Raw genomic sequence first — 23,742 nt, 5'->3', positions numbered from 1 at the left:
CGCCAACTCAGTGAAGGCTTTGTCAATTACGATGACTTTCACGTCTGTCCACACTGGGTAATTCGGCTTCAAAGCTTGTACCGCGTACAACATGTTCAATCTGCTTTCGCTATCAACAAGTGCGTGTTGCGCAAATGATCCACGCCCGCTCTTGTCTTTGACCATAAAGCTGAACAGGCGATACCTGAGCGTGAACAGTTCACAAATTTGTACGCGTGTCAGTGAGAGGTTCACAAACATTGGTGATCCGAACGAAGATATGAGGAGCACCTTACCGATTAATATTAGTCCCGTAAGTAGCATCAACACAGATCTCTTCGGAGAACTTGCGTGCCATCCTTCTCATGTGCGCCGTCTGAAAGGTAATACACGACGTAAGGCCAGTTTCCTTATCGCGAAAAACATTAACAGCGGGTCCAAGACCTTCGCTAAAGTCTCGCAGGACCTGTGTCACTCGCTCATTGTCGTCTTCTGACGTGTACGTCTCCCGGCGCATTTTTTGCGATTAGATTCTCCACATCTTTAGGCAGTACTGGGTTGCCCGACACTTCTTTTAGATACCGCAAGATTTTCTTCGTCTTAAATCCGCCTATAATCAGACACAAGTCTTGTAAACAGCTTTATCTTTAAAATAGTACTCGTTCGCTCATCTTGCACCAATGTCTAGACCACACCTCGCGTTCCAGGAGACGTAATGTTTCGAGCCTCAGCGTAGGAGTAGTAGACGTTCCGTCCGACATCATGGTTGTGCGTCGCAATATGGGATGTAACCTGAACCTCATACTCATGCTCCTTGACGTGGACAAGCACTGCATTCAGCTATGCCGGGCACTCAATGGAGCGGATGTTGTGGTTGGTTCTGGACCCCTTTCCGCTGGGCTTGAACGCCCACCCGTGCGTACAGATAAGCGTCTTCGTATAGACCTTGTGAGCCTCGTCGAAAAGAAAGGCTGTTTTCCCCCGTCGACTTGACGAAAGCAGACGCTGTTTGTTGCGGTTCGCTACGGAGTTAGTAGAGCGAATCTTGTATAGCTGATGCGTCTCGTCCTGGTACCTGTTGTAGGGAATGTATATTAGCGCAAGAAACCCACAGGTATAGATCCACGAACACGTACGTCTTAAACGCTTCATGAAACGCGTCCCAAGACGAAAATCCCCCGCTGAACTGGCTGAAAGAGACGCTGGTGCCTTCGCTATCCTCACTGTTGCTGGCATGGGCACGCTTCTTCCTCTTCTGCGTCGTCATCGCTCCCCGAAGGAGCTGCTTGCTTAGCGGAGAAGGCTGGAGCGGAGGGGGGGGGGTTGAGTGGATAGCTGGAGTGGCACAAAATCTCGAAAAGCTAAAAAAAATAGACAACTACCCAGCGGTATCTCGGTAACCCTAACTTGGCTTTTCTCGCAGCAAAAACACGTTCATTGAACGTAAGCACTATCCTTTAAAGACTCTATCACCTGGAAAGTGCAATGCGCGGCTCGCTGGTGAGCTCAGTGCTGGGCCCGCCTCCGCATTTACTGCCCGGCCCTGCTTCGCGGGCTCCCCGCCCGGGTTTGCTGCGGCTACACGACCTCGCATCCGCTCGCCTTTGTTGGCGTCATAGCTGCGTCGCCCCGCCCCGAGAGGAGCTATTGTGCATTTCAGTGTGGTGCACGCCGTTTTCAACGGTGTTTTTGCGATTATGTCGTCTTCCTTCAGTTGGATATAAGGGCGTAACCGCAAATGGACGAGTCGACAAGATCACGAATACATATATATTTCCATTGGAGGCTCCGTTCTGGCTAATAGAAAATCGTATATTCTTCAGGGCAAAGTTGTAGATACCGATTCACATGGGCTTGTTCCATGTGAATCGGTAAAAAGTTGTTCGTACATGGGCCAGGATAGCTTGGCTACCGGTAGACGTACCATCAGGTCACAAACTGCTCCTTGGAAACGAGTAGTGTTCTTGTGGAGCAGCCACCCTCGTGATACGAAACACCTCAGTGGGGTGATTGGATCCTCCCTTTATCGCCAGATCAGTAAGGATCTGACCGATCACTGGGGTCATTTTCGCTCCGTGACCACTGAAGCCAGCTCCCACGATAATTCTCTTCGTCGCAGTCGGGTCACCAGCACTCGCAGGAACCCGAAGGAAATCGAGGATGAAGTTGGAGTCTGGGGTCATGGTGTACATGCAGTGGTTCACTTGGTTGGGCGTATTCGAGTCCACACTCGAGAAGTTTTCAGCGACGAAAGTCTGCAGCCATTTCTCCTCGTTCTTAGGCTGATTCACCCCTTGACGTTCATCAGGGTTGACATCCGGTCCGTCATGGCGGCAGATCTTCACACCTTCATAAGCATTCATCATTGGCAAGACGTACACTTCCGGGTATCCGTACTTGATGAACACGGGGAACTTGTCGGGCTTGTATATCTCCTGCTCGCATCTCCAGTAAGCTCCGAACGTCGCGATCGGTTGCAGTCTGACATTGTCCGACCCCGACAGCTTCAGTAGTTTCTTCGTCCAGGGACCCGCAGTAACGATGCACTGACGGCCACGCATGACCACTCCGTTGGCCAGCGTGATGATAGCGAGTGGGGCTCCTCCAGCTTGATGTTCGCCCTCTACACTCTTTACAGGGCTATGCTCACGGAACTCCGTTCCCAGTCGGGTGGCCACTTTCTGCATCGTGGCCATCGCCAGCTTAGAATTGAGCACACCACCCAACGGGTTGTACACTGCATGGCTGTTGGCTGGCAAAGAGAACCCCGGGAAACGTTCGTTCACTTGGGCCCCGTTGAGCACCTCGAATGGTACGCTGAACCTCGTCAAAGTTTCTTTGAGGCCTTGGAGGTCGTCGTTCCAAGTGGGAGCGAAGTCCAGTTCGCCCGTCATACAAATGAGCTCGACGTCATTCTCCTTTTCAATTTCCTAAGATGACGCATGGCGCGTCACCGGGCTCTCCGACCTTCTATCACTACGTAAAGTAGGTGCCATACCAAAAAAATTCCGACCTCCGACGAGCTCCGACGGTAGAGGAGGGACGAGATCGGACTTAAAAGAAGTTAAAAGGTAATTGTGGGTAGGGTAATTAGAGACCATGTGCAGATTTGTCTATGCTAGAAATTGCCGAAACGGCACGTTTATAGGCGCACTCACAGGCTCTGAAACGGTCTGTGGGCAGAGAAACAGGCAAAAAAAAAACGCATGATTTTAAGCTACAGAGCCTTGTGCACTACAGGCTGCAATTTGAGAAATGAGGGCGCCACCCAAAATCGGGGTCCACTAAAAAGAGCATTAGTAAAATTTCCGGTTTTTACGCCTGCGCGTATTTACCCCGACACGTGGCCTCCTACCAAGTTGGTGGTTAAGAGTGGCCGACAAACAAGTTTTCTGTCATTCACGATTTTTCAGCCGTCAGACGCAAGCCATTAGTGAGTGTGTTTTTGCGTGTTTGTGTGTGTATGCGCGTGTGCGTGCGAGTGTGTGTGTTGTGTAGCCGGCTTGCGTTAAACTCTGTGTGCTATGATGATGGAGGTTAACATTGCTGTTCCGTTAGGAGGTTAAGCTTTGTGTTCTATTGTCAGCGGTTAACATTGTTGTTCAAGTCTCTCTACTCATTAACACTTTCTAAACTTGTAATACGAAGCCGTTTGCGCCTCACTAGATCTTGTTTTGTTTTATCCTTCCGTGATGTTGAGCGTGTTGTCTTCCACAGCCTCGTCTTCGAAGAACTTCTTGCGCACAAGCAAGCGGCGCTCCTTCTCGAACGCGGCGACGATGTTTTGGCTCAAGTGCTCGCGTGACTCCCAAGTTGACTCCCACTCGACGAGGTAGTACGTTTTGCACTTAAACGCGTTTCCAGTTCAAGATCTTGCGGACGTAGTGGATCTTCTCGCTTTCGCTATCTTCGTCACCGTCCACCTCGTCGTTGTCGACAGCAGGAGAAGCCAGCCACTCGCGGATGTCGACAAGCTTTGCCCGCTGGATCTTGCGCTCAACCAACGAGGTGAAGACGACTTGAATTGCTTCAGGAAGCAGGCTGGTAGAGGCGACGGTAATGTTCATGGTAAGTCGAAGGTGACGAATAGCTTCATCACTAACCCGGATCTTGCAAGACTTGGCCACAGCGATGCACAGGGTCTTGAACGCTTTCGCAGAGCTAATGCCGTTCTTGGTTGGCTTCTTGGTAGGCATCCGAGGCTGAGGTGTCAAGGTTTGAGAACAAAAGGAAGAGTGAACAGCAGAGAGTGCAGCGCGCAAAACTTCGCAAAATATGACTGGACATGACCAGAAAGGTGGGTGCTTTTATTAATTACTTCATGGTCACTAACCCGATCGTGTTGCAAGTATGCGGAGGAGCAGGATCCATGGTGAGACCTTGAGCTTGACGTTGTAGGTACTTACCAATGTGCTCATTCAGTTGGCCAGCTTTGTGTAGTTTCCGCATGGACTTCAGGACGCTTTGCGCTCCGCGGGCAGTGACGTTGTGCTGCTGTAAGAACGCCAGCATTGCCTTCTCAGCTAGGCTTCCTGTTTCGAGAACATCGTCGCGGTAGCGAGCAGAGTGCTTGTCCAAGACAAAGCCATCGTAAAGGAACAGCTTCAAGAACGCAACGACCTGCTTGCCTGTTGAGCGTGTGTGCTTGGTTTCAGCATCCGGCAAGCTCCACATGCGCGGTTCTTGAGTGTACCACGCGAACCAGACATCCTTCAAGCTTAGAGCTGGAGAGGTACGGCGTCGCTTTCCTGGAGACTTCTTCTCGCTCGAGTCCTCACTTTCTTCTGGTTTTGTAGGCGCGCGTGGGTGTTTGTTTCCGATTATGTCTTCCATTACAGTCAACCGAGCGTCAAGCTTCTTGTTGACCTGGATTAACTGCTCAATCAATGCTGTTTGCTGAAAATATACTGGATGCTGGGTGATGTCGTCTGGGTTGTCTTGTGCAAATTTGCTTTTAGAGTCCTCCGCAGTACTTGGGTTGCTACTGAGGTACGCCGACCAAGCAAGCAGATGATTTACAGTGAAGCCTTTATCCTCGGCACAAGCTTCCAAGCGCTGAATTACAAGACCGGACGTCGATAGAGTCTTCAGTGACGGATAGTGCCGCAGAAGGTAAGCCATGAGAGTGTCGTGTACAGCCGCGTTAACGCTGTACTGCTCTGATTCCATTCCGGACGAAGACGTGAATAAAGCTGAAGAGACCAAGCGAATACTTTGCCGGGTATAAGAGTCGAATACATCAAGTGACAGCAAAGCGACGGAGTCATCTGGTCCTCGATTACTCAAAACACGAGCCACCTTGTGATCTTCAGCTGGGGTGTTGAAGACGTATGCGAAGGCCTTGTTGGTTGCCGTCATGTTTCACGCGCCTCTGTCGAAGATTCACTGCACACACATGCCAACACTATTCGCATGCTGTGCGCCACCGCGTCTAAACGAATGTGACGTCAAGCGCTGGACAACACCAGCTTCAGGCATTATTCTCGTCAAGACGCGATTCACGTAGCCGTGGATTCCAGTAGTGTCGTCAAGCGGCTTGTTCTCATCTGTGGTGGAGTTGAGTGGAGCGACAGCTTCTGGGTTATCGATCAGATCGATCCGGGGTGCTGCCGGAGTCAGGGAAGCTTCGGTCGCCACTTGTTGTTCAGGGAGGTGGTTTAGCAGCGCAGCCGCCGGTGCCGATTGAGTTGCAAGAGCCACAGCGATAGCTAGCAGCGGACACGTGGCGAAGTCGTCGTCGGAAAAAAGGGAGAGACCTTGTTCTTCGGACGTCTGTACACGGATCAGCCTCAGGCAAAATATTCCCCCCGAACCGATGGATAAGGTCACCTTCCGGAGTAGCGAGATGTCAGAGGCTCGGCCAAACAGAAACCAGAGCAAGCACAGCAGCGCCGCGTCTTGGTAGTCCGAAGCTGTTACACCATTTGAATAGAGGTACACCATCATCTGCTTGAGTGCTTTCTTCGTGCATGCAGGTGCCTTCTTCACAAAATTGCCTGACTTTCGCTTCATGCAATAGCGCTCCAGCACTTGACCCTTCTTCAGGAGAACCTTGCCGACAGCCTCTCGATGCTGTGGGAACTGATCGAGCAACCAGTTCTTTGCCTGTCGGTAGTACTGCATGACTGAGTGCCTAGCCAACAGGCTGCCCTTCCGTCCTTCCTTGAAAGCGAGATGCATTCCAAACTTGTCCACCACGGCCTCCAAAACGCGGGGAGCGTTGTCGCGCTTCATGCACACCTCTAGGTACTCCCATGTCACCCCTTCTTCCTCAAGAAACGCTTTGAACATGCGTGCCGCGCCATCCCGTGCGCGCTTCGTGTTTGTCGGTGCGAGGTCGCTCAGACTCATCTTGCGTCGGAGGGGTCGGAGCTCGCGTGCTATTTGCAAAATATGCTAATGAGTGGAGGTTTGTATGCCGATATCAATAACACAAGAGGGGCCTCCGACCCGATATGTCGGAGCTGCCTCTTATCGACCTATACTGACCCTACCGTGCTTTGATTAGTCAAAATATTGGCACAGTCGATGTATGATTCGTCCAAATACGGGCTATTCTTTCTGATTGGACATTAATACTAATATTTTATTCAAGTATGGTCGGAGAAATGATATTAATCATCCATATACAGCGTATTCGCGGACAACGCGCGATATAAGTAGCTTCTACGCCGCTAACCTATTCATTCACCATCTCGCCCAACCCTTGAGGTATACAACTTTCTATACTAATGTATGTTGTTATTAATTAGCGGTACCCTCCTCGCGCTTAGTGTGAGTTACTTCTCTAGGATACGATGATCGCCGCAAAACCTGCTGCACACACGCATACAGCTATTTATACAGTCTAAAACTGGTCGTCGTGCGATTATTAATCTCCGATTACATGTAATAACAATTTGCATGAGTCAGCTCGCCTGGGCTCTGCTGCAGAGTCTGCAGGCTCGCATCCAGCCTGCAGCCCGAAGTATACTTGAAGAACAGCAAAACAGAAAATGGAACCTCGTTTAATTGGTGCGACTCGCACCGTGCGAGGCGTTCAAATCTGCGTGGCACGTCACGATCCACTCAAACTCTGAGAGGAATATCCATAAATCAGTAGCTCCCTACTGTTTTCTTTTTTGCATGCCACACCAGTTGCAGCTCTTTTTTTAAAAGAGAAAACTTATCGTGACACTAGATCTAGCGCATACAAGTACAAGTTTGGAGCTCGTGTTCTTCTCAGTACTTGTACGAGGTCATTGACAATCCAAGCCATCATCACCGAGCTCTTTACTGTTGTGAACAACCTTATCACAGTCCGGAAATCACTGCTAGTGAGAACACGGCATACCTAATACTTAAAGTGACTGACTTTGTGATATGTTTGGCAGTGCAACGAATCCATGGGTCCGAATCAAACTGCTAAGCAACTCTGGTCGAACCGAGATCTGCTTACAGACTACCAAGTTTGGGTCAACTACCGAATGGCCGCCAAACAAATGAATTTGTATTACGCCGGATCGAACATCATGGGCTGCCCTCAGGACGAGACCTGCCACTGTAACTCACCCATATCGCGTGGGAATATAAATGTACCAGAGCACAGGCGTTCCGAAGCAAGATGTTTGCGCATTGGACTGGGTGCGAGTCAACAGCGGGGCTGTTTAAGAGCTATCAAGACAGCTTCGCAACACGTACGAGACCTCCAGTGGGATCGCGATTCTAAGTCAGAATTGTAAGGAGCTATGGGCAGTGGAAGCGATAAGTAGGGTCTGGGCGATTTGTAGTTTTGGGCTTGCTGTACTGTGGCAATGTCGAAATCAGGCACATAATCAAACCGAGTATATGTGAAAGAGCTGCATCAAACAGCTTTTATCGATAGCAATAAGTGCTAGCTAGCGGCCAGCAACAAGAGCCCATGGGCTCCACCATCAATTGTGTCTGGATTCGCTAGACAGCATGAAGGTTGAAAGGGGTGGACAGGACCCGATACCGCCGGTGCTGGTTTGGCTTCAAGTGAAACGGTTAAACTGTAAAATAGTATTTTAAAAAGACTTCTTTGTGCGCATGCAATAAATCAGTAGGTATATACTGATTTATGGAAATTCCTTCAAACTTTGAGCTTTTTTTTTGAAGCCGGTCTCACTTCCAGAAACGTGTGTCTGTGATCTCGCCTGGTCTCTATTAATATAATCCAATCCATCCACTTGCTGTTCGCTTGCTGTTTGCGTTCGACCCGCCAATCTCCGCGTCGTCTGACTTGGAGCTGCGTGCAGCTCAAAACTCGACCAGAGAGGAGGCACTGAGTTTTCTTCCTTCGCCACCCAGTGGGTGACCCACCCACTCGTGTACAATTGGAATCTCCCCGTGTTCGTCAAGGCAATCACCTGCTGTGTCCTCTTCCATCTACGCCGAACGAGACTTGTTGGCGCTTCAACACCGGTTGAACACGGCCATTCGTCGTGACTTTCTCCACCCGCTTTTTAAAAATCTGTACCCAACGACACCATGTTTGCCAAGCCACGTGTGTACGTGGGAGACGAGGAACGCCGTCGGAAGCAGCGTGACCTCAAGCGTCGGTATCGTGAGCGTCGTAAAGTAAGTCGATGGCTTGTGCGGTGCCGGTCGTACTGGAGGATGAAACTGACGTTCACTTTGACCGCAGAATGACGTGCAGGCCATGCAGCAGCAGGTGACGCAGCTGGAGGCTCGATACGATGCGCTGCTGAACGCACAACAGCAATCGGCCATGACGTCGCGTCGGGTACCCTCGCCGCTTGAACAACATTACGCGGCGGCCACGAACGAACTCAACTCGTTACGGCGACAGATCGCTGTGACCAAGCAGAAATTAGCCGAGTTCGACGGCTTCGCGTCGTCTTTGGAAGTGTATCTGACCGACTTTGACGCCCCCTCCGTCATCATGTCGGCTTCGTTGGCTTCTGGCGCTGCGAAGAGCTCATTGCTAATGGCACCGTCGCTTCCTGGTCCGACACCTGCAGAGCCCCACGCGCGCCTAACGGAGCAGGAATGCCTGGAAATGATGGAGGTTAACATTGCTGTTCCGTTAGGAGGTTAAGCTTTGTGTTCTATTGTCAGCGGTTAACATTGTTGTTCAAGTCTCTCTACTCATTAACACTTTCTAAACTTGTAATACGAAGCCGTTTGCGCCTCACTAGATCTTGTTTTGTTTTATCCTTCCGTGATGTTGAGCGTGTTGTCTTCCACAGCCTCGTCTTCGAAGAACTTCTTGCGCACAAGCAAGCGGCGCTCCTTCTCGAACGCGGCGACGATGTTTTGGCTCAAGTGCTCGCGTGACTCCCAAGTTGACTCCCACTCGACGAGGTAGTACGTTTTGCACTTAAACGCGTTTCCAGTCCAAGATCTTGCGGACGTAGTGGATCTTCTCGCTTTCGCTATCTTCGTCACCGTCCACCTCGTCGTTGTCGACAGCAGGAGAAGCCAGCCACTCGCGGATGTCGACAAGCTTTGCCCGCTGGATCTTGCGCTCAACCAACGAGGTGAAGACGACTTGAATTGCTTCAGGAAGCAGGCTGGTAGAGGCGACGGTAATGTTCATGGTAAGTCGAAGGTGACGAATAGCTTCATCACTAACCCGGATCTTGCAAGACTTGGCCACAGCGATGCACAGGGTCTTGAACGCTTTCGCAGAGCTAATGCCGTTCTTGGTTGGCTTCTTGGTAGGCATCCGAGGCTGAGGTGTCAAGGTTTGAGAACAAAAGGAAGAGTGAACAGCAGAGAGTGCAGCGCGCAAAACTTCGCAAAATATGACTGGACATGACCAGAAAGGTGGGTGCTTTTATTAATTACTTCATGGTCACTAACCCGATCGTGTTGCAAGTATGCGGAGGAGCAGGATCCATGATGAGACCTTGAGCTTGACGTTGTAGGTACTTACCAATGTGCTCATTCAGTTGGCCAGCTTTGTGTAGTTTCCGCATGGACTTCAGGACGCTTTGCGCTCCGCGGGCAGTGACGTTGTGCTGCTGTAAGAACGCCAGCATTGCCTTCTCAGCTAGGCTTCCTGTTTCGAGAACATCGTCGCGGTAGCGAGCAGAGTGCTTGTCCAAGACAAAGCCATCGTAAAGGAACAGCTTCAAGAACGCAACGACCTGCTTGCCTGTTGAGCGTGTGTGCTTGGTTTCAGCATACGGCAAGCTCCACATGCGCGGTTCTTGAGTGTACCACGCGAACCAGACATCCTTCAAGCTTAGAGCTGGAGAGGTACGGCGTCGCTTTCCTGGAGACTTCTTCTCGCTCGAGTCCTCACTTTCTTCTGGTTTTGTAGGCGCGCGTGGGTGTTTGTTTCCGATTATGTCTTCCATTCCAGTCAACCGAGCGTCAAGCTTCTTGTTGACCTGGATTAACTGCTCAATCAATGCTGTTTGCTGAAAATATACTGGATGCTGGGTGATGTCGTCTGGGTTGTCGTGTGCAAATTTGCTTTTAGAGTCCTCCGCAGTACTTGGGTTGCTACTGAGGTACGCCGACCAAGCAAGCAGATGATTTACAGTGAAGCCTTTATCCTCGGCACAAGCTTCCAAGCGCTGAATTACAAGACCGGACGTCGATAGAGTCTTCAGTGACGGATAGTGCCGCAGAAGGTAAGCCATGAGAGTGTCGTGTACAGCCGCGTTAACGTTGTACTGCTCTGATTCCATTCCGGACGAAGACGTGAATAAAGCTGAAGAGACCAAGCGAATACTTTGCCGGGTATAAGAGTCGAATACATCAAGTGACAGCAAAGCGACGGAGTCATCTGGTCCTCGATTACTCAAAACACGAGCCACCTTGTGATCTTCAGCTGGGGTGTTGAAGACGTATGCGAAGGCCTTGTTGATTGCCGTCATGTTCCACGCGCCTCTGTCGAAGATTCACTGCACACACATGCCAACACTATTCGCATGCTGTGCGCCACCGCGTCTAAACGAATGTGACGTCAAGCGCTGGACAACACCAGCTTCAGGCATTATTCTCGTCAAGACGCGATTCACGTAGCCGTGGATTCCAGTAGTGTCGTCAAGCGGCTTGTTCTCATCTGTGGTGGAGTTGAGTGGAGCGACAGCTTCTGGGTTATCGATCAGATCGATCCGGGGTGCTGCCGGAGTCAGGGAAGCTTCGGTCGCCACTTGTTGTTCAGGGAGGTGGTTTAGCAGCGCAGCCGCCGGTGCCGATTGAGTTGCAAGAGCCACAGCGATAGCTAGCAGCGGACACGTGGCGAAGTCGTCGTCGGAAAAAAGGGAGAGACCTTGTTCTTCGGACGTCTGTACACGGATCAGCCTCAGGAAAAATATTCCCCCCGAACCGATGGATAAGGTCACCTTCCGGAGTAGCGAGATGTCAGAGGCTCGGCCAAACAGAAACCAGAGCAAGCACAGCAGCGCCGCGTCTTGGTAGTCCGAAGCTGTTACACCATTTGAATAGAGGTACACCATCATCGGCTTGAGTGCTTTCTTCGTGCATGCAGGTGCCTTCTTCACAAAATTGCCTGACTTTCGCTTCATGCAATAGCGCTCCAGCACTTGACCCTTCTTCAGGAGAACCTTGCCGACAGCCTCTCGATGCTGTGGGAACTGATCGAGCAACCAGTTCTTTGCCTGTCGGTAGTACTGCATGACTGAGTGCCTAGCCAACAGGCTGCCCTTCCGTCCTTCCTTGAAAGCGAGATGCATTCCAAACTTGTCCACCACGGCCTCCAAAACGCGGGGAGCGTTGTCGCGCTTCATGCACACCTCTAGGTACTCCCATGTCACCCCTTCTTCCTCAAGAAACGCTTTGAACATGCGTGCCGCGCCATCCCGTGCGCGCTTCGTGTTTGTCGGTGCGAGGTCGCTCAGACTCATCTTGCGTCGGAGGGGTCGGAGCTCGCGTGCTATTTGCAAAATATGCTAATGAGTGGAGGTTTGTATGCCGATATCAATAACACAAGAGGGGCCTCCGACCCGATATGTCGGAGCTGCCTCTTATCGACCTATACTGACCCTACCGTGCTTTGATTAGTCAAAATATTGGCACAGTCGATGTATGATTCGTCCAAATACGGGCTATCCTTTCTGATTGGACATTAATACTAATATTTTATTCAAGTATGGTCGGAGAAATGATGATATTCATCCATAAGCACAGACTTGTAGGGCAGTAGGTGTAGAGCAAGTAGGAATAGAATGTAAGACACGTGAGTGCCGGGCAAAGTACCACGACAGGACCACGGAGTTCTGGTGCTTGCTGCCTCTCACTCGTTGTGCACGCAGCACAGCAAAAGCAGTTGTGAGAGTGAGAGCTGCCAGCACCTGAACCTCCATGTTCCGCATAGTTAGATTAGCACATACTCAGTCTAAGATAGTCTATAGAAAGCTAAGTAGTTCACCATCACCTGCAACGCAGTTGCAGTTGCTCACCGCCACCAAATTGGTAACCAATGTCGTCCTTCATACAGTCCTTAATATCTTCGGCACGCCGCTCGCACGTGAGCGCGTTGCAGACCGGTACGCCGGGATGCAGTACATGCATAGACACGCGTAGGATTGTAGGTTGGATCGGTAGTACTGGTATTGCCAGTGTCTTGGGCTGTGGCAATGACGTCTGGCACTGGACACTGGCAGACCGTAGCAAGTAGCATCTCACAGTAGCAGGATAGCATCTCACATGTCCTGCTGATTTTGAGGGACTGGAGACTCATCTTCGTGTAAATGTCATTCGGATACGCCACGCGGAAGATTCGGCTGGAGCCGTGACTGGAGCCTTTGCTGTGTAGCAGCTCGAACTGCTCCAGCACCAGCACGCTTTTGCCTTGTTTCGCAGCGTAATAGGCGGCAGCGCTGCCCATGAGACCAGCACCCACGATCACGATGTCGTATACAGCAGTCACCATCAGAACACTAGGCTTAGGAAGGGGGAAATTGGATAGTGAACTGCGGAACCCAGTTCAGTATCCAATTTGTCCTGGACAGACCAGTGTTGATGCCTATGAACTGATGGGATGACTGACGTCACTTGAACGTCGAGCTACAACTCTGAGCGCGTCGTCAGGTTCGGCGATACTTAGCGAGAGGACCCTCGTGCATCGACTTAAGTACATGCACCAAATTGATACCACGACATTAACTGTATTAATTTATTTACTCGACGTTAGTTAATTGCCAACGGCGTTTAAAATGTGAGTCGAGCAGAGCCCACCGCGTTCTCCCAGCGAATGATGTACGTGAGCACCTCGAACATGTAAAATCGGGCAAAAGACGTGTCTCGGTTGTCCACTTTGCCCCCAAATGATACTTTGACGCCACCTGAAACACGCCGTTGGGAGTCTGCATAAGGTTGGGTTGGTGCAAACAGACCTCTTCTGCCTCTCGGTAGGGACTCCTTCTTAATACTCGGCGAGTCTTCACTATCACTAGAGCCCAGTAACTCGAGGTCAGACCCTCCGCTATCCATGTCAAAGTCGAGGTTGCCGTCTTCCTCAAAGAGGAACCACTGTAGTGTGTTGACGCGAGAGAACTTCGGCTGCAGATCCTCCGCCACAATGTCCTCGTGACCCGTGAAATACTCCGTGTATCCCTCGGCGTAGGCTGGGTGGTTGATAGTCTGGTATGCGACCACATACCCTCGAGGACTGCGCAAGCGGAACATGACCATGTTGTTCCAGTTGACAGTCTTGAGTTGCGGATGGTGCACACAGCGCTGGATAACCAGCGTATCATCATTAATTTTATGTAGAACCTTGACTCCGAGTGTTGAGTACTGAATCGTGCGCATGTGTTGCTCTGTAGTCACGATATCCCACGTCTTCTGCATAAGCGTGTTGGCCGACATTCCCGTCACTTGCTTTGACATGGAGAACTGCAGTGTTGTACCGTCCAGGAACATCTGATCCTCCCAGCCCAACATGTGCATACCTGAGCTCAGACATTGGCCACGGAATCGCCGGTCGAAGATTTCATAATAGCACTTCTTGATCATTTCCAGGCATTCCTGCTCCGTTAGGCGCGCGTGGGGCTCTGCAGGTGTCGGACCAGGAAGCGACGGGGCCATTAGCAATGAGCTCTTCGCAGCGCCAGAAGCCAACGAAGCCGAAATGATGACGGAGGGGGCGTCAAAGTCGGTCAGATACACTTCCAAAGACGACGCGAAGCCGTCGAACTCGGCTAATTTCTGCTTGGTCACAGCGATCTGTCGCCGTAACGAGTTGAGTTCGTTCGTGGCCGCCGCGTAATGTTGTTCAAGCGGCGAGGGTACCCGACGCGACGTCATGGCCGATTGCTGTTGTGCGTTCAGCAGCGCATCGTATCGAGCCTCCAGCTGCGTCACCTGCTGCTGCATGGCCTGCACGTCATTCTGCGGTCAAAGTGAACGTCAGTTTCATCCTCCAGTACGACCGGCACCGCACAAGCCATCGACTTACTTTACGACGCTCACGATACCGACGCTTGAGGTCACGCTGCTTCCGACGGCGTTCCTCGTCTCCCACGTACACACGTGGCTTGGCAAACATGGTGTCGTTGGGTACAGATTTTTAAAAAGCGGGTGGAGAAAGTCACGACGAATGGCCGTGTTCAACCGGTGTTGAAGCGCCAACAAGTCTCGTTCGGCGTAGATGGAAGAGGACACAGCAGGTGATTGCCTTGACGAACACGGGGAGATTCCAATTGTACACGAGTGGGTGGGTCACCCACTGGGTGGCGAAGGAAGAAAACTCAGTGCCTCCTCTCTGGTCGAGTTTTGAGCTGCACGCAGCTCCAAGTCAGACGACGCGGAGATTGGCGGGTCGAACGCAAACAGCAAGCGAACAGCAAGTGGATGGATTGGATTATATTAATAGAGACCAGGCGAGATCACAGACACACGTTTCTGGAAGTGAGACCGGCTTCAAAAAAAAAGCTCAAAGTTTGAAGGAATTCCCATAAATCAGTATATACCTACTGATTTATTGCATGCGCACAAAGAAGTCTTTTTAAAATACTATTTTACAGTTTAACCGTTTCACTTGAAGCCAAACCAGCACCGGCGGTATCGGGTCCTGTCCACCCCTTTCAACCTTCATGCTGTCTAGCGAATCCAGACACAATTGATGGTGGAGCCCATGGGCTCTTGTTGCTGGCCGCTAGCTAGCACTTATTGCTATCGATAAAAGCTGTTTGATGCAGCTCTTCCACATATACTCGGTTTGATTATGTGCCTGATTTCGACATTGCCACAGTACAGCAAGCCCAAAACTACAAATCGCCCAGACCCTACTTATCGCTTCCACTGCCCATAGCTCCTTACAATTCTGACTTAGAACCGCGATCCCACTGGAGGTCTCGTACGTGTTGCGAAGCTGTCTTGATAGCTCTTAAACAGCCCCGCTGTCGACTCGCACCCAGTCCAATGCGCAAACATCTTGCTTCGGAACGCCTGTGCTCTGGTACATTTATATTCCCACGCGATATGGGTGAGTTACAGTGGCAGGTCTCGTCCTGAGGGCAGCCCATGATGTTCGATCCGGCGTAATACAAATTCATTTGTTTGGCGGCCATTCGGTAGTTGACCCAAACTTGGTAGTCTGTAAGCAGATCTCGGTTCGACCAGAGTTGCTTAGCAGTTTGATTCGGACCCATGGATTCGTTGCACTGCCAAACATATCACAAAGTCAGTCACTTTAAGTATTAGGTATGCCGTGTTCTCACTAGCAGTGATTTCCGGACTGTGATAAGGTTGTTCACAACAGTAAAGAGCTCGGTGATGATGGCTTGGATTGTCAATGACCTCGTACAAGTACTGAGAAGAACACGAGCTCCAAACTTGTACTTGTATGCGCTAGATCTAGTGTCACGATAAGTTTTCTCTTTTAAAAAAAGAGCTGCAACTGGTGTGGCATGCAAAAAAGAAAACAGTAGGGAGCTACTGATTTATGGATATTCCTCTCAGAGTTTGAGTGGATCGTGACGTGCCACGCAGATTTGAACGCCTCGCACGGTGCGAGTCGCACCAATTAAACGAGGTTCCATTTTCTGTTTTGCTGTTCTTCAAGTATACTTCGGGCTGCAGGCTGGATGCGAGCCTGCAGACTCTGCAGCAGAGCCCAGGCGAGCTGACTCATGCAAATTGTTATTACATGTAATCGGAGATTAATAATCGCACGACGACCAGTTTTAGACTGTATAAATAGCTGTATGCGTGTGTGCAGCAGGTTTTGCGGCGATCATCGTATCCTAGAGAAGTAACTCACACTAAGCGCGAGGAGGATACCGCTAATTAATAACAACATACATTAGTATAGAAAGTTGTATACCTCAAGGGTTGGGCGAGATGGTGAATGAATAGGTTAGCGGCGTAGAAGCTACTTATATCGCGCGTTGTCCGCGAATACGCTGTATATGGATGAATATCATCACTTATCGGACCCCACTAAGGTTTATTATCAGTATTAATGGCCAATCATATATTTATTTGTTTTGGATAACCAATCATATCCAAATAATATGTCAGTCTTGGCCAATCAATCCGTCAAGGGTTAGGCTGGTCATCTAAGCTTCCACATCGGACGTATTAGGTCCGAGGGGCACGGAAAATATGTGTACCTTTACAAATATCAAGATGTCGGCGTATCACACGCATATTTTCATTTTATCCGACCGGCGTAATCATTTCAGTACAAATGACTCCATAAGCGCTTCTAAATTTTGTTGTATTTATACCGTAGCAATTTATTGAAAGCGCTTAAATGGCGACATGATTAAGAGCCTCTATGATGACGAGATGCAGTAGCTACAATTGTAACTTCTACATTGCGCATTCTTATTATTGTACCCGTTTTTAAAGAGACATTGATAATTTGCGTCAATTACTCGGATATACTTTACATTATTTAACGCTCACTAGCCACACACAACAACTATTAGCATCTAGCTCTACATCGACACGACCAGCGGCTGGGACGGGCATCTGGACTTGGTGCGCGCCCGTGGGCTACCAGCCGGCAGCTTGCTTCCCTCCCTGCCGGGTGGATCAATAGCTCTCCTGGGGTCTGCACGGGGTCTGACGGCGGCATCCTTGCTGCTTGTAGCTAGATGGTCTGACGAAACCACCGGAGTCCGCCCTTCTAAGTGCCACATGAAGGCACGCACCCAGCGGGCAGCCTGCCGCCCGCCTTGCCGGGTAAGATATCACAGCCCTTGACGCTCCGCCCGCTGCTGATATCCCCTTCGCTTTTTCCGTCTTTGAACTCCTTCCTGTCCTTGCTGCCGCCCCTCTTGTCGCCGCCGCCACCCTCCTGCTGCATGCCGTCGTCGCCACCCTCCTGTCACACGTGCCGCCGCCGTCATCGCCCCTCGCTATCTCCCTCCCCGCCTTCTGTAAAATAATAGTGTTTAGTGTATGGGCCACAATATCTAATCCATAAGCTAATAAATTGGTTTTGAGGGTTTTTATTTAGCGTACCCTAGTTTTGGTACAGATCCGATAACGTCATCCGGTCCGATAAATTTTGGTATGGACTGACATTGCACTAGCATCTTGCATTTCACCTCGTAACACGTGTACAGAACCAGATCAACCCCCTTTGGAATCTAGAGAGTTTTGTCAAATTTTAACAATAAAAGTGATCCAGAAAATGCAGATCAGACCCATACTGAAATCAAGTATGCTAAGTTGAGGTACGGACGCAATCACGTGAAGTGTCTTCACCGCCAACATACATACTAAAGGTCATATGGATAGAGACGCTCCTAGAGTACAAGTAGTCATCGCATTAGAATCTCGACTAATTATCCAAAGAACGTTCACTCTCACTTTTCACTCTGCATCTTTCTCTTCTACGAATGACGTTCGGCGGCGCTTGGCGGGTGACTTGCACAGAAGTATTTTACCCTGCATGTTGTCAGGAATGTCCATGCCGTTCTTGAACAAGTTGTGCCAGATATCCCAGCAGCTTTGCAGCTCTCCGTCCATGGTATGCTTCGGTTTCATGCGGAGGTACACGGGGAGCAAGCTGAAGCATACATCGCAGAAGTATGTAGTAGTCCCGCCGCGTTTCCCGTCCGTCCGCAGCATGGAGCACACTTTGCAGTTGCATTGTACACGTTTTAGCTGCCCTGAGTGGTTCCTCCACTCGTCAGTTTGCTTTGCCGAATGAGCGACACACTCTGCCAACACCCCAGCATCAGAAGAAGTCGGCACTTGACCGAACGCGTACTGCAGTCTGCAGGAGGAGATTGACCTGCAGTAGCAGTATATACATGTTAGTCAAGACTGTATATACAACAGAATATTAGCACACCTACCAGCGCCGAACGTGTTGCCTTCATACATGTCTTCATCATTCATGTTGATGAGGCCTAGGTGCAGCTTGCGGATATATTGGACATGGGTCAAAGAACGTGTTCCGGTTTGCTGCGTGAAAAGCCCAGTGTACAATGTAGCCATTGACAATAGCTAGATCCACGAGTCCCAAAAAACAGCGACTTGTAGTACTTGCGGAAAGTCACTGCACGCTGCGAGGAACACCGTTGCAGGCGGACTGCTTTAGGTACACGCGCGTCTTGTTGAACGACGACCGCGATGGTAGCATTCCTTTATCGAACACAAGCTCAGCAGGATGTATAAAACCACGACGAAATGTGCGCTGCGGCACATGAACTACTTTTCGAATCTTCCAGGCTCTATCAGTCTTGACGCGTAGATCAAGGTTGCTTGAGAAGTGCAGATTCCGGGAAATCTCCATGAAGCGGTCTCTCGTCATATAGTTAGAGAACTTGCCACGTCCGATAGCGCCTTCATCGTCCCGTTTCCAGAAGTTAGAAATCTTTTCTCGGTTTGGCTGCACAGTCCGAGCGAGAAGTAGCCCCATGAACACACAGAGTTCATGGGGAAGAACAGGCTGGACTGCCATGAGTGACATACGTACATCTCCTCGTGAACGTAGCGGAGTCTTTTCATCCGGCCGGCGACGCTGCATGTTTTTCGACGCTCTAAGTATGCTTCAACACGCGCCTCTGTCTGCTCATGTTTGTAGTTGTTGCTGCACACAGCAATATGTTGCAAGTGATACTGGCATAAAGTAGAAGAGCAGCACTAGCGTAAATCACCACACTTCATTGCATCTGGCGTAGGTTCGAAAGGCTCCTTCCTCAAATCCGGGTAGCTGTTTGCTTCTCCGGCGGCTTCTTATGGGCGTCGTACACATCAGGAGTTTCGGGCTCCGACCATCCAGTTACGCTGTGGTCCCACAAAATCTTCAGGTCGTCGCCGACGACATTTCCAGCAAGCACCTTGTCCGGTCCTCCCAGTGACGTGAGAAACATCTTGGTAAAGTGTCGCTCCGCGACAGATTCAACTGAGTTGATATCATCACCATCTGTTTCCTCATCGCCAGCTTCTCCGTGCTCGACACCGACTTCGTAACCCTCGTCTTGTAGATCATCTACGTCGATAATTGCATCTTCATTAATCTCGTCTCCAGAGTCAAAGTCACCAAAGTCGTTAGGGTCTTCTCCATCCTCCATTTTGTTGAGATTGTATTTTACGTCGCTACACATAAGACTATCGGCTATACGACACAATGCATATCACATGTTAGACAGGGTAAGCGTGGGTTGTATATATAGGGTACAACAAGACGCACCATCCTCGTAGTCGGAATCGCCGTTATCATCGTCGACGATAACAACCTCGACTTCGTCGATGGCAACTTCATCGTCACTGTCATCTTCGTCCGACGAGCCAAAAAGAGACGTCCCAATAGAAGTATGGGCTGCAGGGCTTGACGAAACCACCCTGTCCCGCGGAACCAACTCGTACTCGTCTTCTGAACTATAAATGCCATTTCTATCATCTGCACCACAAGACATACACACAGTAAGTAGGGCAATCCAAGTAGACACGTTGAGAGTACATACCATTCACAGGACTCGAAGAGGCGCTCAGACGCGGAGGGGGACCAGAACGTCCGGCAGTGGTTGATTCGGTCGTATCTTGTGACGTCGCCTGCAATTCCTCGACGCTTGGACCAACTGGAGTTGTTAATTCAGCGACCTCAGTGCTTGACGGCGTAGGAGCTAAACATACGCAATAGCAATCGGAACGTTAGACAAACCAAATCATCCTGCATTGCCAAGTAGCATACGTCTATCTTTTGCAGAGCACACGAGCTCAGCGCTTCGGCTGCTGCCATTGAATGAACTAACATAGACCAGTACTAAGTCACGTGGCAGCAATATCAGCAATGTGGAGGCAGCGTTGTGTTCGTACTGGAGACATAGTGAGCGCACACTCGATCTTCACCCAAAAAGTAGTCCTTGCCTTCGATACCGTTTGCTTTTCCACCAGGCGGAATAAACTTCCACCGAGTCTCGATCGAGCTAGCTGGGGGCTTCTTGTGCGTCCACCCGCTCGCCTCCAGATGTGGCGCCAGGTAGGCGTACCGCCGTCGACGATGCGCTCGGCCCGACGTTTTTCGCGCGCAGCACACATTGGTCTCCAAATCTGCAGATTCTGAAATGAAGAGAGCTCGACGGTTACCACTGAAAGAAATGCAATATATGTTAGATGATATGGCGCTTGTGTGTAAGACCTACAACAACTAATTTTAAATTTTTTGGACATGGACTGCACTCTCTTCCCTCGCCTTTTTCTTCGTATAACAGACAGAAACTGCGCAACTCATTGACTTCAGCTTTGTATGGCCTGTAACAGCGGCAGGCGTAAAAAAATCTACGGGTTTACAAAAATCAAGTATAGCGTGGTTCCTGGACTGTATATATGCCACTTAGATTGGAGGATTATCCTTTCCATAGTATTTGCTAACACATCTTATACAGCGCATCGGGTTGAAGGAGTTAAAACGAAATTATATTGTTAAAAGTTTGCGTAATCGAGATTAATCCACTAATCATATGTCTTTAAAGTTCGACTAGTTGAAGTATTACTAATCAACAGGGAGGGGGTGAGAGTGACGGCAAGGTTAGTGTGGGGCAGGGGCTAATGGTAACCAAATATCATATGATAGTTTTGATAGAAATACTACTATTCTCGATATTAAATACTAATAGTAGCTTTTTTTCAAAAGTTAGCATAATATTTATATGTTATCTTGGAGATTTGGAAAATATTATATACTACATGATATTTTATGATTTCCCAACTTAAGTACGTTTCTTATCACCTTACCCTCTGCTGAGTGAACCGAGGGCTCACCAAAGAACTCTTTCGGTCAGGTTCTAAAGTGATGGTAGGCTTTCAAACTGACGAGTGTTTGCTCTAGTGTTTCACTGTGACACAGACAAAGGCGATCGAGATGGAAAACAGCAAACGCTTGCAGTTGTTTAATGGCGATAGAGCGAAATCAAGGAATTTGTTCTTGTTCTCTACCGATAGCCTTGTCCATATCGTGTTCTAATAAACCTGCAGTCTGTAAAGCTAGATTTATGCGCTCAGGAGTGCCAACACACGACGCCAACCTTGCCGTCACTCTTAAATTGTCCCGGACTCCATGTTGATTAGTAATACTTCAGCTAGTCGACATATGGTTGGTGGATTTAAACAGATTACGCAATCTGTGAAAAATATAAAATCGTATTAGCTAATATTAAGTTGATATTTAATAGTATCTTTTTGTCTCAGTAGAAAATTAGGTAATATTTTTAATATTAACTGGTCTACAGGTGATATTTTCACAATATTAACTTCACCGATTTTGGAGTTACCATGAGCCCCTGGTGCAGTTTTCCATCTCGATCGGCTTTGTCTGTGTCACAGTGAGATACTAAAGCAACAGTTTTAAGGCCTGCCACCACTACAGTACTGCTGTTTTGGAACCTGACCGAAAGAGGCCTCGGTACACTTAGCAGAGGTAAGGTTGCAAGAAACGTACTTAAGTGGATACATTTAATAAAATATCATCTACTACTAGTAGTATTATCTAATATTTCTCAAATCTCTGAGCTAATATTAAAATATAGCGTTAGCTTTTGAAAATATGAGCTACTATTAATATTTAATATCTAAAATATTAGTTTTAACCTTCTAGTAAAAATATCAATGATATTTGTTACCAGTAGCCCCTCCCATACGATTTGTTTATTTACCATTTTAATTAAGTTTTGTTTATGTCGTGCCTATGATATTGAATACCATGTAAACCTGTACAGTACCGGTAGTATTAAGTTGGTATTAATTAGTATCGTTTTGTCTCAAAAGAAAAATATTAGGTAACATTTTTTTATTATTATTGGCTGGTCTACCAGGTGATGTTATCACTATACTAAGTTCACCGATATTGAAGTTACCCTTTTCACGGGTGCGCATGTTAAAAGACTTTATGCGTGTGTGAATGAATCGACAAGTCGGCGGGTTTCTCGAGGGATTGACCGTCAATGCAATCAGTGACGCCAGCTCCAATACATGTAGGTGTAGCGCTGGAGGCACTGATTGTACAGCCTTCTGCTGCATCATCATGTGCAATGACGATCGACGAGCTACAACAAACAACCGCCCAGTCCGCATCAACACTTCGACTGCATAATCTACATGTGTGTCGCGTCAACAGCGGTACTTCATAACCAAGGAACAACAGTTGGTGGCAAGTGCTGCCACGAAGCACGCCGCCAGTGAAGAGTAGGAAGTAGGAATGAGAATCGTTTGCTTTCAATAAACTCACTTTGCAATCTACTTTCAAGCGCTTAGTTGGCTACATTGTTAACAATAGCTACCCAAGACGACGATGGCTGGTTTGGGCGCTGTGAATCAAGATGTAGACGTCGAGATGACCGTCACCCATCCGATCTTCGAGTCCATCAAGGCGCCCCAGTTGACCGCATGGAGCCAACCAGTGTTGGTATGGCTCCTACGCGACTGTTGTCAGTATTTGAGCAAGGTTTGAGAGCGATGCATTGTCACCGGCGAAGACCAAGAGAACGTGACGTTTAGCATCAAGAGCTCTGTTGAGCCTCGGATCCTTGAGCATCTCGAACACTATGTGCTGCGGACCCCAGTCGCGAATGTGACGGAAGAGGCCCTGAAACGCGAGATGGAGAGGTAGTCCGCTAACATGATGAACGATCATGTGCCGGATGTGACGAAGCTATTCACCGAGGAGCTGAAGATGGACCTGAAGGAGGCCGACATCAAAGCTTGCGTGTCGAAGAAATTAATGGACTTTGACAGGTTGGTCGAGGATCAAGGTTTATCTACAAGGGTGGGTCGAGGCGTTGCCTCAAAAGTTGCTGGTAGACAACAAATAAACCTCGCTCCAAGTTGCTGATAACCAACCTCCTGCAGGATGTGCTGCGAGTGGACGTGAAGCGATTGGTGGACATGACACATCGTGAAGCAAAGACGAACGATGTCATCTTGTATGATCTAATTGTCGAGAGGGCAGTTCGTCAGCAGCCCTATCACCTGATGCAGGCTGAGACCAAATAGGGTATCCATGTCAAGGACAAGGTCAAAAGGAGCCAAAATGATGGCACTCGTCAAGGTGAGAAAGCAAGAGACGCTCCAAAAGTGAGCGAAAAGACTGCAGTGAAGGAGAGAGCCTCTCGTCCGCCACCAAGGGATGACTGCTTTGTCTGCAAGGGTCTGCATCGTGTCGCGGAATGCACCACTGCTACAACAGAGCAGAAGGAAGAGGCGCGCCGGGCTTGGGCTGCGCGAAGGACGGTAAGACTCAAGCATATCGGTACGAGTAGAGTGAGTGGGCATACTGCAACGATCAATGGAGTCCTGGAGGTGCCTTTCTGCGCGGACTTTGGTGCAGACAGCAACGTGCTCTCGCGTAGCATGGTGAAA

The 23,742-nt window shown here is 49.3% G+C and overlaps 3 protein-coding genes across 3 annotated transcripts; 1 reads left to right on the top strand and 2 right to left on the bottom strand.

Annotated features, from left to right (window-relative positions):
• Positions 1 to 1,910: 1,910 nt before the first annotated feature.
• Positions 1,911 to 2,873, bottom strand: PITG_18972 (sarcosine oxidase, putative; the record flags this gene model as incomplete). Its single annotated transcript, XM_002997287.1, has 1 exon — positions 1,911 to 2,873. The coding sequence occupies one exon, from the start codon at positions 2,871 to 2,873 to the stop codon at positions 1,911 to 1,913; it is 963 nt and encodes a 320-aa protein (XP_002997333.1).
• A 5,596-nt stretch (positions 2,874 to 8,469) lies between these two features.
• PITG_18969 (uncharacterized protein) lies at positions 8,470 to 9,040 on the top strand (the record flags this gene model as incomplete). Its single annotated transcript, XM_002997286.1, has 2 exons — positions 8,470 to 8,559; positions 8,639 to 9,040. The coding sequence occupies 2 exons, from the start codon at positions 8,470 to 8,472 to the stop codon at positions 9,038 to 9,040; spliced, it is 492 nt and encodes a 163-aa protein (XP_002997332.1).
• A 4,091-nt stretch (positions 9,041 to 13,131) lies between these two features.
• On the bottom strand, positions 13,132 to 14,791 carry PITG_18966 (uncharacterized protein; the record flags this gene model as incomplete). Its single annotated transcript, XM_002997285.1, has 2 exons — positions 13,132 to 14,301; positions 14,381 to 14,791. 2 exons carry the CDS (start codon positions 14,468 to 14,470, stop codon positions 13,132 to 13,134), a joined length of 1,260 nt encoding a protein of 419 aa, XP_002997331.1.
• Positions 14,792 to 23,742: the final 8,951 nt, after the last annotated feature.

This window comes from Phytophthora infestans, genomic scaffold (assembly GCF_000142945.1).
Source record: "Phytophthora infestans T30-4 supercont1.77 genomic scaffold, whole genome shotgun sequence".
Lineage (NCBI taxonomy): Eukaryota > Oomycota > Peronosporomycetes > Peronosporales > Peronosporaceae > Phytophthora > Phytophthora infestans.
This window is presented reverse-complemented; position numbering and strand designations above follow the sequence as displayed.